Raw genomic sequence first — 19513 nt, 5'->3', positions numbered from 1 at the left:
AAATGAAAATAACGTAAAAACAGTCATTTGCTTACCAGTTTGGGAGAACAGGTCCGCACAAACATTTCCGCTCAGTGGCAACCGGAAGTGCACTAAACCAATGCACTTGTATTGTAGGTAGCAATGTTTAGCTCTTATAACGCTAGTGTAGTTACGTTTTTATCAGTGGTCATAGTTGGGTCCATAGTGCTTTACCAAGTCCCATGGATCCATCAGTGGCCGTGTATTGTGGTAGAAAGAAAGAAAAACGTATAAGAAAACAGTCTAAAGTTTGAAAGTTTGGGAGGTCCGCAAAAACACGCCTTCAGCTCAGAAGCTGAGGCGTGTCAAAAACGTTTGAAAAACTGGAGGCATGTCTCCTATTGTAAACTTCATCTAAAAAGTTTGAAAGTTTGGGAGGTCCGCAAAAACACGCCTTCAGCTCAGAAGCTGAGGCGTGTCAAAAACTTTTGAAAAACTGGAGGCGTGTCTCCTATTGTACCCATTCCTTCATCTAAAAAGTTTGAAAGTTTGGGAGGTCCGCAAAAACACGCCTTCAGCTCAGAAGCTGAGGCGTGTCAAAAACGTTTGAAAAACTGGAGGCGTGTCTCCTATGTACCCGTTCCTTCATCTAAAAAGTTGGATCCACAAGGCTTATCCTAGCCTCATGGATCCATCAGGTTTTTCCAAGCCATAACTATTTGTAAGCTAGACTGTATAGGTACGTTTTTAATTTTCCTTTAAAAATGTGTATAGAGCTGGCGTTTCTGATGTGTGTTGGTAGTGTGTTCCATAGTTTTGGGGCATAGTTGGCAAAAGCCATACTTCCTATCCTTTTTTGGTTTCTGGGCATGTCTAGTAAACCTGTAGTGGATGACCGTAGCGTTCTTGAGGGCAGATAACTAACTAGGGAATTTGCTATGTATTTTGGGCCTTGCTCATTAAGAGCTTTATATGTTAGGAAAAGGACCTTAAAATCAATTCTATGAGTTATTGGAAGCCAGTGCAAAGTGGCCAGGACTGGAGTGATATGTTCTCTTCTCCTTGTATGAGTTAGTAATCGAGCTGCAGAGTTTTGGATAAGTTGAAGCTTCCCAATGGTTGCTTTGGGAAGACCAGTGAACAGTGCATTACAATAGTCAAGCCGACTTGATACAAAAGCATGAATAAGTTTCTCTGCATCCTTTTTATTTACGAAAGGTCTTACTTTCGCTATGTTTCTTAGGTGGAAGAATGACGTTTTCATGGCCTTATTTATATGAGACTTAAAGGTCAGGTCTGAGTCCAAGATGACACCTAGGCTTGTAACCTCAGTCTTTACATAGGATGACAGACTCCCCAGGTTTTTACAAAGCACTTCCCTTTTCGCTTTTGGGCCGATCAATAAGATTTCGGTCTTGCTTTCGTTTAATTTTAGGAAGTTATTGTTCATCCACTTGTTTATTGCTAACAGACAATTTGTAATGGACTGTATGGCTGTAGTGTTATTTGGTTCTGCGGAGATATATAGTTGTGTATCATCAGCATAACTATGGAAGCATACATTGTGGTCTCGAATGATGTCCCCGAGGGGCAGCATATATAGTGAGAAGAGTAATGGACCAAGGCAGCTTCCTTGTGCGACTCCAAAATTGCTGTCATGTTCCTCGGATACATTGTCTCCAAGCTTAACATAGAACCTTCTCCCCTTAATGTATGTTATGAGCCAATTTAGTACATGATCGGAAAAGCCAACCAGTCTTTCTAGACGACTGATCAAGATATTATGGTCAATCGTATCGAACGCTGCACTAAGGTCCAATAGGACAAGAATTGAGACTTTGCCAGCATCGGAGTTTAGCCTGAGGTCGCTAACTATTTTGGTAAGGGCAGTTTCAGTGCTGTGATTTGTTCTGAAACCTGATTGTAGTTCCTCCATGATGTTATTATCTTTGAGAAAGGAGTTTATTTGTACTGAGACTATCTTTTCTAATATCTTACTGATAAATGGAAGGTTCGATATTGGCCTATAGCTTTTTAGTTCGTTTACATCTAAGTTTGTTTTCTTTAGTAGTGGTTTTACTACAGCCGTTTTAAATGCATCTGGAAAAGTGCCTGTTTGAAGAGACATATTTATGATTTCAAGGACATGATTTGAGACACTATCAAACACCCGCTTGAGAAATGCTGTTGGTATAGGATCGAGGCAGGAGGTGGCGGAATTACACTCAGAGACAATCTTACAGAGGTCAGGTAATGTAATACATGTGAATTCCCCCATAGTTATCTCAGGTGGGGTTTCACTCATAGCCAGATCTATATCAGCGGTAATGCTTGCTCTAATCAATGATATTTTTTCATTAAAGAAAACTGCGAACTCTTCACATTTTGTGGCTGATTGCTGCGGTATATGGGGGGATGGTATGTTAATCAGCCGGTCAATGGTGGAAAAAAGTACCCTGGAGTTACCCATATTTTCTGAGATCATTTTGGAAAAATATTCCTTTCTCGCAAGTTGTATTGCCTTATTGTATGCGCCCATGGCGTCTTTGTATAAATTAAAGTGAGCTGTGAGTTTGAGTTTCCTCCATTTTCGCTCGGCTATCCTACATTTTCTCATGTTATCTTTAACATTGGTTTTATTTAGCCATGGAGAGATTCTATCAGTTTTTACCTTTTTAACCTTTAGAGGGGCAACAGTATCTAACACAGTTGACAAGGTGCTGTGGAAGTTTTGCACTTGCTGATTTAAGGAGGATTCACTGCATTGGTCATATGATTTCATCATACTAGAGAATTTTGCTTCAGCTCTAGCGTCCAGAAGCCTTCTGTGAACTAGGAATTCGCTTCTGGTCTTATGTAATATTAGGCTTGTACCATAGAACACACAATAATGGTCAGAAATTGGAATTTGTTTTACTGATATATTCTCAATGTTTAGCCCTGTTGTTATTAGTAGGTCCAGAGTGTTGCCATGTTGGTGGATGGCCTCGTGAACATGTTGCATCAGTCCAAAACTGTCCAGTAGGTTCAGAAACTCACAACCCCTGGGGTCATCCTTTTTGTTGATATGAATGTTTAGATCTCCATTAAGAATGATTCTATCATACCTGGTAATGCAGATCGATATGAGTTCTGAAAATTCCTGTATGAAGAGTGGCGAGTACCTTGGTGGTCGATACAATGTCACACATTAGTGACATGTGATTGAGGAATGAATTATTTTCTCAGCCTATAATGACAATGAACAGTGTGTTCACATATTAACAGGGTTACCTGTTCAACTTGGTCGTATCAAGGGTAAGGAAGGAGGGGTAATCCCCCCGGTTTCCCTGGGGCTTCCCCCCCCCTCCTCTCAGACATGTTGTTTACAATATATTGTGTCACTGTGTTTGTGGGGATACGATGTAACCCTCAGCTTAATTGCTGGGGTTGTGCTTTCCGCTTGAGAAACTATTTTTTCCTAAAGAAAAGATTGTTTGGTCACTTATCATGTGTGCTTAGCAAGGCCTGTGGCCAATACGTAATCGAGGATTCTGTATTCTCTCGTTATGAAAAACGGCGTTCCTCTGTAGCAAGAGTGTACTTTGCCATTTTTTGTTGTGATGAAGGGTTGTGTGTGTCTTGTGATCTACAACTGGGTTAGGTTTGGCCCACAGAAGCACATATGTAAGTCTGGTACCGGGGCTCTTAAAGGGGGCCCTCTCTGTTCTGTGTTTTTTTCCTTAGTAAAAATCAGATAGCAGGTTAGCACATGAGCTATGTGAGGCTGTTCGATGCTTCATGTAGCAGGCTATGACTGTGTCATGCTCTACTTGTCATTACATCGTATCATGGGTGTGGGGTCGTAAAGGGGTGAACTGGTAATCCTTTCCTCCCCTTTTCTGATTGGTCAGGGGTTAAAACCTCCTGTCCTTCAAGGTTCCTGTCACGTTGCTGTGCGGCACGTTACAGGGTAAGAGGGGGGGGGGGGGAGTTTCCTGGTCCCACGCCCTGGAAGATTGGGCGTGTGCACCACGGAAATTCCCCCGCCATAGAGTACGTCACTGAGTCTCTGTTGGTAAGACTTCCGTGGGTTGTTCAGGTCCATGTTATGGATCTGTTTCAGGGAGTTGTCAGAGCTCCTCCTCACGAAGCTCCTCCTCGGGGAGAAGTGCCTTCTGTGAGTTCGGACTCTCCTTCCCTGTGAGGGAGCCTCCTCAGAGTTTCAGAGCCTCCTCCTCAGATTGTCAAGGTGAGTAGAACTTCAAAAAGGAGTTCTGCTCTATTGTGTGTGTATTCGATTCAATTCGATTGTTGAGTGTGTATTGGTTCAGTGCCTCCTCCTCGGAGAGCCCTAAACCAAGTGTTACGTAGCTCAATGTTGCAATATATTCTTTTCAATCTATACAGCTCGCGTGGGAAGTCTCTCTGGGGATTTCCGTCTCCTCCCTGTGGCGAGGGTGGTGGGATGTAAAAATGTAAAAAAAAAATACCCTCAGCTGCGTCACGTGGGATTCATGTCAGTCTGTGTTTCTTTCTTTTTTGAATAAAAAGAGGAAGGAACATGAAGCACGACGGCTCCTTGTTGTTCTCCCAGGCGACTTGGAGGAACAATGTTTGGTGTCTTGCTAGACTATCCATTGATGTGTTTGGGTCTTGACACGTATGTAAGTGCTGGCTCTGGGTGTTTCTGATGGGAATCACGCATGAGGCTGGTGCGCCTTGGTTGCTTGTTATTAAAACAGCGTTTTTATAGGGCAACTGGGATGGAGTTTTGTCTCTTCCGAGCGCCAGTTTACTAGGTTGTCTCGATGAATTCTCGTTCATATCTGGGGGATGTTAACGGAATAGATCAGAACATAGGTAGAGGGGTCTCACGCCCTTGGGGTGGGCCACTGAGCGCAGTCCAAATGGGACCGTCTGGGTGGCGCCCTCTTTTCATGTTTTAGATTGACACGCATACCTACCCCCTCTTCTGGAGTGGGCATGTCGGCGTGGTTAGGGCACGGGACTGGTCTGGTCGCGCTGGTCCAGGTCAGTTAACCCGTTGTCCGCCGGGGATGCAGATCTGCTGTTCTGGTACCCTGAGGGACTTGTGCTTTTTTCGGGGGGAAAAATGCCGGGTCGGCCCGGGTGTCACAGGGTTAGGCGTTATGGAGACCCTTTGTTGGGTACATGTTGTACTCTGCACTATCGTAATGGCTTACGGCCATACCAAACTGTACACGCCCGATCTCGTCCGATCTCGGAAGCTAAGCAGGTTCGGTCCTGGTTAGTACTTGGTTGGGAGACCGCCTGAGAATACCAAGTGCGGTGAGCTTAGGGCTGGTTCTCCATTCTTTTCGCTCCTCTCTCACGCGTGGCGAAGAGGGGGCTGTTGGGGTGGTCTTTTGGACCTCCTCTGGTAACCCTGTGTGCTTCCCGAGCCGCCGGGCCCGGTCCGAAGTAATGTTTCGTTGACCCGTAGGCCTGGAATAACCCTTTTTTGAAAACTGAAACACTTGTACTGCGGTATAGCCAGTGTATACCCGCAGGTGTGTTTTGGAGTTTTTTCTTGAGGGGTTATAGGAACAACCACCGCATGTGGTACCAAGAGGGTGGTTGATTCCCTGGTGTGTTGGAGCAGAGTCAACTCCCGGGTTACCCGGTTGAGTGTGCCCCTGCACGTTCATGACGTCTGCCAATCATGTCAGCCTTCTCTGCCTCGACCCCTCTGGGTGGTTTTTTTTTAATGGAGGCTTTGTCAGGGTGATCAACAACGCCAGCATACGCCCCTTCCACCGGGGGGACTGTTTTCAGCTGACTCCTTTGGCGCCTGTCTCGTCCGCAGTGCTCCAGGCTCAGGTTACAGCCTGCTGCCTGGTTTCCCCGGTGCGCTGCCTGCTTCCGTTGGTTAACCTTTTTTGAGTGCTTACGGCCATGCTGACTGCCTGTTCTGCAGGGTCAGTGTGCCAGGCGGTGTGCTATTGGGGGGAAAGGGCCCGCTCTTGGAGGGGCCTTATCCGAATACGCTGGCGATATGGGGGGCGGTGTCACTAAGTGACCACCTGGTGGGGTCTTGATGCCTGGCGTCATTGACCTCTCCGGGCCCCCTTTTTTCCAGGGGATCCAGTCCCTTCAGTGGGTCTGGGTCTTCCTTCGCGCTCCGCTGCTACAGCCTTGCCACGGCGTTGGGTTTGCTCTTGACCCCGTGATTTTGGGGGCAGTAACGAGGTTTGTTCCTTCTGTTCGTTCCCTGGTGGCATGCGGGTTGTGCGTGTGTGTAGTCGTGGGGTCAAGCCACGGTCTGCTCACCCTGTGCGTTGAGTTGCTTGAGTTCCTCTTCGCACGGTCGGATCCGTCTCCCTCCCGTAAGCCTCCAATAGGGGGGGTATCCTCCATTAGGGAGGGTCGGAAGGGCTCGGTCCTCCCCGGTCTGATGGTTGTGGGGGGCCTCAGCGGGGTACATTTGTCGAGCTATGGCTCCCGCTCAGCTCCTGTTATGCAACTGATGCTGAGCGAAAGCCATAATGAAATAGAACGTAAGGTTATGTATATAACCAAGTTCTATGAATTATGGCGACGCTCAGCATCAGGACGCCGCTGCGGCCCTTGATCTTTCATTGTGGTGAAATTTGTTGGGAAGGAGATGAGTGTGTGGCCCCACCCCTGCTTATGTAGGCAGCAGATGGGGGTGTGGTCAGACGGATGTTGGTATGTAAAGGTACATTTTGAAATTTATTCAGTGCATATCCACTGAAGCGAGATATTATGCAACTGATGCTGAGCGTCGCCATAATTCATAGAACTTGGTTATATACATAACCTTACGTTAAGGTTAGAGTTTGGAATCAGGGCTGGTGGTCTATCGCCCTGCTCTAAAGACAAACTCTAACCTTAACCAACTTCGAAAGAGGGCCTAAACGTAACCAGTTGTAAACAAGGCGGACAGTAATAAAATTAGCTGTTTCCAACTGGTTAAGTTTAGGCCCTCTTTCGAAGTTGGTTAAGGTTAGAGTTTGGAATCAGGGCTGGTGGTCTATCGCCCTGCTCTAAAGACAAACTCTAACCTTAACCAACTTCGAAAGAGGGCCTAACCTTAACCAGTTGTAAACAAGGCGGACAGTAATAAAATTAGCTGTTTCCAACTGGTTAAGTTTAGGCCCTCTTTCGAAGTTGGTTAAGGTTAGAGTTTGGAATCAGGGCTGGTGGTCTATCGCCCTGCTCTAAAGACAAACTCTAACCTTATCCAACTTCGAAAGAGGGCCTAAACATAACCAGTTGTAAACAAGGCGGACAGTAATAAAATTAGCAATCAATCAATCAATTCAATAGTCCACGCTCACTTAAAACAGCGCACCTCCCAGCTGCTAATATAGAAAGTAGGTAAAAACATTTTCTTTTTAAGTTTGCAATTAATCAATCAATCAATTTGCGCAATTTTTATTTTGTTCCACAATGACTCATGACCCATCAATTACATCATCCAACATTGTTTAAGCAACTAAGACATTCGCCGTGACAGAATAGTTTTTCATTTAGTCTTTATGACCCTATCACCATTATCCTTTCGTAATGTTTCCTGTCCGGCTTGTCCGCCATCTTGCTTTCATTCCTAAAACCACGAACGGCGCATTGATAGTAAAGCGGTTGTGGGCGGGTCCTGGGACCAAGAGCGTTGGGTTATGAAAAATACCCATGTGTAAGTTGACTGTTTCAGCCAATCAGAATCGAGAAATTTGCATGCCGTTGTATAAGTTGCTTCACTACATTTGGGGATGCGACATGTGTTGTGTGTGAATTGTCTTGATTGCTGGTATAGCTTTCTACCTAGAAAACGGCGTTGTTTTTTACGTGAGTAAAAATGAACTGGTTTTGTTGTATGATGAGAGGTTGTGTGTGTTCATGTAACGTTAGTCAACGTAGCTGAGCTCACAACTGGCTGGGTTAAAAACCCTGCAAAGCTATGCATAGTGGCATGTGATCGAGGGATGAGTCCCTCTCTCAGCTTGTGATGACAATAAACAGGTGGCAAGTTCACATATAATCAGGGCTGTACCTGTTCAAACAAGTCGTATCAGGGGTAAGGTGGTGAGCAGTGGCGGCTGCTGACCAAATTTTTTGGTGAAGCACAAATTATTATATTGTATTTTTAAAACATCCCCCACTGTGTCTGTCAGTGGTCAGTGGACACAGATGAAAACATATTAACATTAGGTGACGGCGCACCTGACCAGACACAGATGCAAAAAATTACATATTCGGTGACGGCGCACCTGACCAGACACAGATGAAAAGAAATTACATATTTGGTGACGGCACACCTGACCAGACAGATGAAAACATATTAGGTGACGCGTGACGGAAAAAACATATTAGGTGACGCGTGACGGCACACCTAACCAGACACAGATCCAGGGTTTCCGTTGTCCGGTAATTACCGGTTTTTGACCGGCAAAATCTGTTGAAGTCCGACATATTTAAATCTCTCCGGTCATAATGTCCGTGAAAATAATTCCCTCTAAGCACAATTTGAATTGTATTAAAATAGTTACATTTGTTTCATTGTTGCTTCACCAAGCAGGTCTAATAATGACAACGATGTGTGTTCTATTATGATATGTGTGTAGTGTTCTGATAACGACTATTGGTGAAGCGATGATGAGATTCATTTGGTTTGGCAGCGGGAGCTAGATTTGCGAGAAGCATGCAACTGCAGAGCTGCAGAGCTGACAGTTGTGCACGCACAGTGCAATACTCCAATTCAGCCATTGGCAATTCAGCTGTTGGGTGGGTGTCAGGATGGAGGTAGGTGAGTTCCAATTGTTGTAGGCAATCACAGAGACAGAGAAGGTATACTCTTGAACAGGTTCGACTTTAATAGTAAAGAACACAAAGAGTAATACTAGGATACTATGCCAAGGCAAGGGAAAGAGAGAATAGATAATGGAGCTTAGTGGTGGTCCAGAACTGGAACCGGCCGCGTTATCTCCGAACGCCTATAGTGAAGACCTGATGAATGACAAGCAGAAGAAAGGAATGTTACATAGCCACCAAATACCAACATTCCACACACACACACCCGTGACAGCCAATCAGAAGCCAACCCCTAAGTGACAGCACTAAATGACAGGGGAAAACAAGTGACAGCAATCAAGTGACAGATGACAGAGAAGGTGGGTGGTTCCCGAACGTAGTCAAGAACCAGAATCGTAACAGTACCCTCCCCCGACGAACGGCACCAGACGTTCACCTGGGGGCCTCGGGATTCAGCCGCCGGAAATCAACGATCAGACTGGGATCTAAAATATCCCTTTGAGGCACCCAAGAACGCTCTTCTATCCCGTACCCCTTCCAATCCACCAAGAACTGAAACCCCCTACCCCTCCGCCTACAACCCAGTATCCTCCGCACCGTGTAAATGGGCTGACCACCCATAAACCGAGGCGGAGGAACCGTAGGCAGTGGCGGGGCCAAGGGCGATGAGAGGAACGGCTTCAACAGGGACACATGAAACGTCGGATGAACCCTCATAGAGCTCGGAAGCCGTAGCCTGTAAGCCACAGGATTCACCCGACGTACCACTTTAAAGGGCCCTATAAAGCGAGGAGCCAGCTTCCTAGATTCCACCCGGAGAGGGAGATCCCGGGTGGAAAGCCAAACCCGCTGCCCAGGACGGTAAACTGGAGCCGGACGACGCTTGCGGTTAGCCTGCCGCTGGGTACTAACCGAAACCTTCTGCAGCGCCGCCCGGACCCGCTTCCACGTCCTGCGGCAGCAAGCGACATGTGCCTGGGCCGAGGGCACCTCCGCCTCCTGCTCCTGCTCGGGAAACAAAGGAGGTTGAAAACCATACTGACACTGAAAGGGAGACATACCGGTATCTGCATGTGAGCAATTTTTTTCTTCTTCAAGTAACTAAATAGTTACTTTTCACAGTAACGCATAACTTTTGGGTGTAAGTAACTAGTAACGTAACGGAGTTACTTTTGAAATGAGTAACTAGTAAAGTAACTGAGTTACTATTTTTCAGTAACTAGCACAACACTGTGCATTACGTAAGTCAAGTTTAGAAAATACCTGTGCCCCCTGTAAGCACTCAAAGGCCGTGTCCATGAGAGGTAAAGGATATCGGTTCTTGATGGAAACGTCATTCAATCCCCTATAATCAATGCACGGACGCTGATCCCCATCTTTTTTATCAACAAAGAAGAAACCAGCGCCGGCCGGGGATGTGGAAGGACGTATGTGCCCCGCAAGCAATGCCTCCTCAATGTAGGTGTTCATGGCCAAGGTCTCGGGGCGTGAGAGAGACAACAGTCGTATGATCTATGAGGCGGTAGTGCTTTAGCACGCGTCTTGCTAAAAACGTCCGCCAGGTCCCAATAGATCTCAGGAACCCCTATCAAATCGGGATTAGAGGGTGGAACAGAATCTGCGACGCTCCCCACCACCCTGGAGAGAGAAGAAGGAGAAAAAAGAGAAGAGGGGAAGGGAGACAAGGGAGTGGACAAACTCTCGCAGACGACCGACTTCACGTCGACCTCCGTTGAGAGCTTGCCCGTGCTCCAATTAATATTCCATACACATGAAGACAACCAGGGATGACCCAACACCATTACAGAATAGGGGGAGACAATAACAATTAATTGAACCCACTCCCACCCCCCACCCGCCACCCGGATGTGCATAGGAACAGTGCGTTGTGTGACGCTCCCACTGCCCAGGGCGTAGACCGGAATGGGAACCCCCAACTCTTCTACCGGGATTCCCCATTCTCTCACCAACCCCAAGTGAATGAAATTGCCCGCCGCCCCTGAGTCAATGAGAGCCTTCGTTCCCCTAACGTTACCCCCACAGTTAACCGCCACCTCCAGAAATGTACGTGAGTCAGATGGTAGTGCTGGGGTGAGCCCACCTGCTGGCACCCTCTCGAGGCCCGGCGGAGCACCTCCTCTTCCCGACTGGCGCCGAGTTGAGCCAGCCTGTTCCCGACAGCTGCCGAAACGATGACCGGGGCGGCCGCACCGGAAGCAGCGTCGCTCCTCGATGAAGCGCCGCCGCTCGTCGTCGTCTGAGAGCGACAGCGCCCCAAGCTGCATGGATTCATCACCCAGTGGCCCACTCGTGTAATGCGGGAAGATATCAACAACGGGAGGAGAAAGGACACGTACCTGGGTAGTATCTTCACGCTCCCTCTCTCTCTCCCGATGTCGGTTGTCCATCCGTATGGCGGTGTTGATGAGCGTTTCCAGCTGCTCAGGGATCTCACGCACGGAGAACTCGTCCCTCATCCGTGCGGAGAGTCCCTTGAGGAACAGGACCACACAAGGAATTTCCGGCCAAGCTGCCTCCCGAGCCACGATCCGAAATTCTATGGCGTATTCTGAGACCGTGCGGAGGCCCTGCCGGCAGGCGAGAAGCCGCCCACCGGCTTCGAAGATCGAGAGTACTCGGGAAGTGTCGAATACCCTTCTCAACTCCCCGGTGAAGTCGTCCACACAGTCGCAGATAGCCGACCCGGTCTCTAATTCGGCCGTAGCCCAGGAGAGCGCTTGACCGGTGAGGAGGGTGATAATATATGCGACTTGTGCTCTGGAAGAGGGAAATGAGCGTGGCTGCAGCTGGAACACGAGTGAGCACTGGGTGATGAACTCCCTGCATCCCTCTGGTGCTCCCACGTAGCGGCCTGGTGCGGGTAGCCGTGGCTCCTGGTTCCGATCCTGGTACCCAAGAGCTCCCCGACTCTCCTCGGTGTTGAACGTGGTGTTGAACACCGCCTCTCCTGCCGCCGTCTCTCCCACCGTCGTCCTTACCCCCGCCACCTCGACTTGTGCCTGCTGAGCTGTGAGGAGTGCCGACTGCGCCGTCTCCTGCGACGTCTCCTGCGACGCGCTGACGATCCCGCCCAGCCGAACCAACTCGGCGCTGACCAGATGTTGGTTTCCTCCATGCGCTCCTGTGCACTCTTCTGTGCCCGGAGCATCTCCATGATTGCCTCCATGGAACTCTGATGGTCAGGTCTTCTGTCAGGATGGAGGTAGGTGAGTTCCAATTGTTGTAGGCAATCACAGAGACGGAGAAGGTATACTCTTGAACAGGTTCGACTTTAATAGTAAAGAACACAAAGAGTAATACTAGGATACTATGCCAAGGTAAGGGAAAGAGAGAATAGATAATGGAGCTTAGTGGTGGTCCAGAACTGGAACCGGCTGCGTTATCTCCGAACGCCTATAGTGAAGACCTGACGAATGACAAGCAGAAGAAAGGAATGTTACATAGCCACCAAATACCAACATTCCACACACACCCCTGTGACAGCCAATCAGAAGCCAACCCCTAAGTGACAGCACTAAATGACAGAGAAAAACAAGTGACAGCAATCAAGTGACAGATGACAGAGAAGGTGGGTGGTTCCCGACCGTAGTCAAGAACCAGAATCGTAACAGGTGGGTGGCGCTGCTGAGCGGTCCCCAGACCGGACCTGAGAGCGCCGCTGGCTCTGCGGCTCTGCAGTTGCATACTATTGGAGTGTTCTTCGTTGGGACTGGGAGGCGGAGATATAATAGTCATCACGCAACGTTTATATTTCACGATAATGTTGCCGTCTCTCTCTGCCAAATTATTCGCTTGATATAATTAATACAAATGTCCAATATAACGGAATTCGTTAGCTCATAAAAATGTGATTATAACACACTGCTGTATTTAATGTCGGGCCGATTTAAAGTCAGCAGCAGCACGGAGTCTCTGGACTTATTTGATTTGGAATATAATGACTGTATACGCAAAAGTAGCCTAGTTTTAAGTTAAAATATTATAAATCTACATGCCTTGAGGATGTCATTCTTTATATAGCCTGCCTATCAATTGTTTTTAAGCTCAATAAACTCTGACCGGAATTGATCCCATTTGTCCGGTAGATTGAAATCTTGCAGGACATGGAGACCGGCAACAATTTTTTCTAACGGAAACCCTGCACAGATCAAAACATATTAGGTGACAGCTCACCTGACCAGATCAAAACATATTAGGTGACAGCGCACCTGACCAGATCAAAACATATTAGGTGACAGCGCACCTGATCAGATCAAAACATATTAGGTGACAGCGCACCTGACCAGATCAAAACATATTAGGTGACAGTGCACCTGATCAGATCAAAACATATTAGGTGACAGCGCACCTGACCAGATCAAAACATATTAGGTGAAGGTGACAAGGAAGCCACAGACTCATACCCCCCCGACACTCAACTAACCGCCTCGGACAGTCCTTCATACCAGTGGCCATCAGGCTCCACAACAGTGGGCAGGGACTGCTGCCAGAAATCGACCTAGAACTAATAGGAACCCAAGTAAGACAATAACACTACCTTATGCATACTGCACCTTATGTGGATACTGTGATACTGTGAATAATGAATAATGTATATTTCAGTTAGTTAGATAGTAAATTATAACACTACCTTATGCATACTGCACCTTATGTGACACTGTGAATACTGTGAATATATATTTCAGTTAGTTAGATAGTAAATTATATTGACCTATTTGTTTACACTGCTTGTGTTGTTTTCACTACCTGTACCCCCCCCCCCCCTTCCCCCATGCTGCTATGATGCCTGAATTTCCCCAAGGGGATCAATAAAGGAATATCTTATCTTATTTTAAAAGGAAAGATGAAATTACCTACCTGGGTTCCATCCTAGAGGCAAATCTTTCCTGTGACTGTCATGGTGTTTGCCTTATTTCACCTCTGTGAGGGACAGCTGTCTATTTTTGCTTTATTTCACCTCTCTGTGAGGGATATCTGTCAATTCCTGTTCCCTGTGGTTAATTGCCTCATGGGTCGGCAGGTGTGTGGGCTTGATTGCACCTGATGCAGTGCAGCTGTGCCTATGGCCATGTGGAGTCTATTTAAGTTTGGAGATCGCAGTGTCAACTGCTTTTTCATTTTCCTAGTGTTGGCTGTCCTTTTGGTCACGCTCATTATATTGAAGTGTAGTCTGATCTCTGATTCAGAATTGAGCTTTATGGTAGTCATTCTTATTTTAGGCTACTCACGTGATTCTACACATAAACTCCCTTAGTGGAGGTTTATTGTTTTACTTTTTCCAATATAAACTCCTTTATTAGGAGGTGTCCTTGTGGCTTATTTACTTTTATACTATACCTCTTTATTGAGAGTAGTCCTGTTTTTTGGGACTTGATTTATTTTCTTAATTACTCACTTTGAGATTTCCACCTGTAAAGGTTGTTTTCGGTTGTTTAATTTTTCTCCTCTCCTAAAATATCTGCGTAAGCAGTCTAGTGGTTGTCCATTTTTATGGATAACTTTAAGAGTCCCTGTTATTTGCTCATGACCCACACACACACACACAGCCCTCACAGTGACAAAATGGGATCCAATGTAATAAAATGTAGTCAACCAACGAACTAGATTCCTGTACCGGATCTCCTCTCTATCTATCTATCTAGGTCGTCCTCGGACGGGCCTTCCATCGGTGCTTCCAGTCATCCCGATCCTCCATGCATCTGGCTAGCTTGTTGGTGCTTTCTGTTCCCGCATCTGTCCTGAGTACGTCCACGTAGGTTAACGTGGGACGTCCTCATGATCGATGCCCGTGTGTTGGTTCCCACAGCACAAGTTTGCTGGTTGGCATCTCATGGTGTCTCTGGCAGTGACCTGCCAGCCTCATTCTCCTGACTGCCACTTTATCGCTCACCTTTAGCACCCCCCCATACAAGTTTGCATTAGTGACATGCTCATCCCTGTTGATCTCTGGTAAACAAGAATACCTTGAAGACTCTAACAGGAGCACTCATTCAAGGGTACTACGACTATGCTTGCACCTCATGGTACCAAAGCACCTCAAAGGCACTAAAAACAAGATTACAAACATCACAAAACAAACTGGTCAGACTACTGCTTGACCTTACTCCTAAAACCCACCTCACCCCTGCCCACCTTGATACCCATGTGCATGTTAAAATACTTCCCAAAGGTCAGTGAATACCACGACCACAACACCAGAGGGAGTTCCACAAATCATGTTCAACCCAGATAAAATAATTAAAAAAGTTTAAAAAAAAATTCAAATAAAAAAGTATAACTTTTTTTTTAATAAAAGAAAAATCATATCTTAACTTAGAAATGAGATTGCATAGGTCTGTGAATCGATATCGCGATTCTTATAATTATATTTTTAAGCCCAACCTGTGCAGTGTGCACCTATTTTAGCACTGAGTGATTGACATCTGGCCATTACTGCAGTTATGGGATCAGGCCAGATCAGAGAGCTCAGAGCGGTCACTTGGACATTTTTGAAGAAAAAAATTATTCATTGGCATTATTTTTTTCACAGAGGAAAACATTTATAATAAAAAAAAATTCAAAGAAATTCAAAAAAATTCAAAAAGTTGAGTGGAGATCAGCAGTATATCTCAGGTCCCCGGAGGAGAAATATGATTTCGATCACAGATTTTTGAAATATTAATATCAAAGACGTGTTACGGCGTCTTCGGCAGAATGAGCATGGCGGGCAATGACGAGTTACGGTTAAGTGTTAATAATAAAAAATAAATCTGTATATTACTCTTTCTGTATATTACTAGTGAAGCATAACCTCCACTGGTGGTGAGGGGTGGTTTTTTCCCCCGGTTTTCCCCTGGGCCCTCCCCTCAAACATGATTTTGTTTACAATATATTGTTTCACTATGTTTGTGGGGATACGGTGTAACCCCTCAGCTTCTGCTGGGGTTGTGCTCCTGCTTAGAGAGGCAATTTTTTTTTCTGAAGATTGTTTGGTCGCTGTCATGTGGACTTAGCAAGGCCTGTGACCAGTACTTAATCGAGGACTTATGTCTTCTCTCATTATGAAAAACGGCGTTCCTCTTACGGTAGTGAGAGTGTACTTGTGCCTTTTTTGTTGTGATGGAGGGTTGTGTGTCGTTAAGATCCACAACTGGGTTAGGTGTTGGCCTACAGAAGTTACATGTGTAAGTTCTTGTACCAGGGCCCTTAAAAATAAGGGCCCTCTCTTGGTCTTGGTCCTTTAGGAAAAGGTGTAAAAATTCAGGTGGCAGGTTCGCACATGAGCCTACAGTATGTGAAGCTGTTACCTTGACAGGTATACATGCGCTTCGTGTAGCACGCTATGACTGGTGTCATGGCTCTGCTTTGTCATTGCATCGTATCAGGGGTGAGGGGTCATGAGGGGGTGAACTGATAAACCCTCCCTCCCCTTTTTCTGATTGGTCAGGGGGTTGGGCCTCCTGTCCTTCGGGCTTCCTGTCACGTTGCTGGGTCAGCGCGTCACATGGTAGGGAGGGGGGGGGGGAGGGAGTTTCCTGGTCCCACGCCATATTGGGCGGTGGGCCACGGAATTCCCCCCGCCATAGAGTACGTCACTGGGCGCGTTTCTATTGGTTGTGAGACTTTCGGGAGTTATTTTCAGGCTCCATGTTGTGGACCTCTGTTATTGTCAAGGTGAGTAGAACTTAAAAAAAAGTTCTGCTCTGTTGTATGTGTATTGAGCTTGGTAGGTGATGCAATGCAGTAGAGACGATTTGTTCTTCTGCTCTGCTCCCTACTAGTAGTGTGTATATTGGGTCAGAACCTCCTCCTCAGGGAGTTTCAGAGCCTCCTCCTCAGGGAGTTTCAGAGCCTCCTCAGTGAGTTCAGAACCTCCCTCTCAGTGAGGGAGCCTCCTCAGAGTTTCAGAGCCTCCTCCTCAGAGAGTCCTAGTCCAATTGTTATATAGCTCAATGTTGCATTATTTTCAATTTATTGCTCACGTGGGAAGTCTCTCTGGGGGTTCCCCGTCCCCTCTTTTATGGAGCAGGTTGATGGGGTGTTGTTTTTCCTCAGCCGCATCGTATGGGACCCATGTCCGTATTTTTTTCTGTAAAAAAAGTGGCTTCTTGTCGTTCTCCCAGGCGGCTTGGAGGAACGGTATCTGGGTTCTTGTTAGAATTTCCATTGATATGTTTTGGGTCTCGACGTGTATGTAGTGCTGGCCCTGGGTGCTTCTGATAGGAACCATACATGGGCTTGCGCGCCTTGGTTGCTCATCATTGAAACAGCGTTTTTATGGGGCAACTGGGATGGAGTTTGTCTCTTCCGAGCACCAGTGTATTAGGCTTGTCTCGACGAATTCTCGTTTATCTCTGGGGGATGTTAACAGAATAGATCAAAGCATTGGTAGAGGGGTCTCACGCCCTTGGGGTGGGCCACCGGGCGCGGTGCTTTGTGTTCTGACCGTCTGGGTGGCGCCCTCTATAATGTTTTGGATCGACACGCGTACCTACCCCCCTCCTGGGACTGGGGATGGCGGCGTGATTAGGGCACGGGACTGGTTCTGGTTGCGCCGGACCAGGTCAGTTAACCCATTGTCCGCCGGGGCGCAGATCTGCTGTTCTGGTACCCTGAGGGACTTGTGCTTATTCGGGGGGGAAATGCCGGGTCGGCCCGGGCGTTGCAGGGTTTGACGTTATGGAGGTGTTTGTGGTTGTGTTACTGCGTGTTATCCCTCACTGTTGCTTGGTCCATGTTGTGTTGTACCTTGCGCTGTGCTGACGGAGCCTGGTCCTTCTCCATTCTTTTTTGCCCCTCACTTCTCCTGCTTGGCGGGGCTGGGAGGGGGCTGTCGAGGTGGTTCTTGTAGAACTCCTCTGGCATCCCTGTGTACGTCCCGGTCCGCCGGGCCCGGGTCCGAATTTGTTTTGGAATTTTTTCTTGGGGGGTTATAGGAACAACCGCCTCATGTTAAGGGGGTGTCAAGGGGGTGGTTGGTTCCCTGGTGTGTTGGTAACAGAGTCAACTCTCGGGGTAGACCGGGCTTGGCCCCGTCTGCCTGTGAGTGTGCCCCCGCACCTTTCATGACATCTGCCAATCATGTCAGCCTTCTCTGCCTCGGCCCCTCTAGAGAGTCAAGGTTTTTTTTGTGGAGGCTGCGACAGTGCGACATGGTGCACAGCATACCAGCATACGCCCCTTCCGCCGGGGTGCTGTTTTCAGCAGACCCCTTTGGCGCCTGTCTAGTCCGCAGTGCTCCAGGCTCAGGTCGAGTGGCCTGTTGCCTGGATTGAGGGATCGACCTCTTTTGGGGGTTGTCTCCCCGGTGCGCTGCCTGGTCCCGCTGTGGGTGTAGCCTCTTGAGTGCTTCAGGGCGGCGTGCTGTAGGGGGGAAGGGCCTGCTCTTGGATGGGCCCTGTCCGAATACGCTGGCGATGTGGGGGGTGGTGTCACTAGTGACCGCCTGGTGGGGTCTCGATGCCGCGGCGTCGTTGGCCTCACCAGGCCCCCTTTTCCGGGGGGTCCAGTCCCTTCCTGGGGCTGGGTCCTCCTTCGCGCTCCGCTGCTACGGCCTTGCCACGGGTTGGGTTTTTGCCCTTGACCCCGTCATATTAGGGGTTGTAACAGGGTTTTTATTTCTTCCCGTTCATTCCCTAGTGGCATGTGGGTTGCGCGTTTGTGTAGTCGTGGGTTCTTCTGTGGAAGGTAAGTCCCACAGTCTACTCACCCTGTGCGTTTGAGTTGCTAAACTCCTCTTCGCACAGTCGGATCCGATTCCCTCCCGTCCTCCACTAGGGGGGTCCGGGGGCTCGGGTCCTCCCCGGTTCTGATGGTTGTGGGGGGCCTCAGCGGGTACATTTGTCGAGCTTCCGCTCTGCTCAGCTCCTGTATTCCAGTAGACGCAGAGCGGAGCTACACGACCTATAACGTACGGTTATATCTATAACCATAGTTATATGAGTGTAGTGACGCTCTGCGTCGGACTCACTGAGGACCCTGTGGTCTTCGCCTTTGTGGTGAAAGACTTGGGAAGGAGCTGTTAGTATGGCCACACACCTGCTTATGTAGAGGAGCGGATGGGTGTGTAAAGGTGCATGTGGAGATTTATTCAGTGCTAGTACTGATACAGGGATGTATTCCAGTAGACGCAGAGCGTCACTACACTCATATAACTATGGTTATAGATATATACGTTTTAAGTGAGCGTGGATTATTGAATTGATTGATTGCAAATTTTATTACTGTCCGCCTTGTTTCCAACTGGTTAAGCTTGGCGACTCTTTCGAAGTCGCTCTCTTTCGAAGTTGGTTAAGCTTAGAGTTTGGAATCAGGGCTGGTGGTCTATCGCCCTGCTCTAAAGACAAACTCTAAGCGTAACCAACTTCGAAAGAGAGCGACTTCGAAAGAGTCGCCAAGCTTAACCAGTTGGAAACAAGGCGGACAATTACATAATCCAACATTGTGTAAGAAACTAACACATTCGCCGTGACAGAATCGTTTTTCTTTAGTCTTTATGACCCTATCAACATATCCTTTGGTAGCGTTTACTGTCCGCCATCTTGCTTTCACTTCTAAAAACTTGCACGGCGGATTGATAGTAATTCGGTTGTGGGCGGGTCCTGGGACCAAGAGCGTTGGTTATAACAAATACCCACGTGTAACTTGACTGTTTCAGCCAATCAGAATCGAGAAATTTGCATGCCATTGTATAAATATATATAAAGTATATGTTCATTTGTCAGTTGGACGCCACTAGCCTCCAGCAGCGATGGAGAAGGCAGACACTAGCTCTGGG

General features: G+C 47.5%; 1 protein-coding gene across 1 annotated transcript in view; it reads left to right on the top strand.

Annotated features, from left to right (window-relative positions):
• Positions 1-19513, top strand: part of LOC311227364 (active breakpoint cluster region-related protein) — a 133536-nt gene that overhangs the window by 93973 nt on the left and 20050 nt on the right. Inside the window, exon 16 of the mRNA XM_084312982.1 lies at positions 19461-19513. This exon is cut by the window's right edge and continues 114 nt beyond it. Within this exon, the coding sequence (XP_084169108.1) occupies positions 19461-19513 (53 nt within the window). The remainder of the gene's footprint in view (positions 1-19460) is intronic.

The sequence above is a fragment of the Notolepis coatsorum genome (genome assembly GCF_963971535.1).
Source record: "Notolepis coatsorum genome assembly, chromosome: 4".
NCBI lineage: Eukaryota > Metazoa > Chordata > Actinopteri > Aulopiformes > Paralepididae > Notolepis > Notolepis coatsorum.
This window is presented reverse-complemented; position numbering and strand designations above follow the sequence as displayed.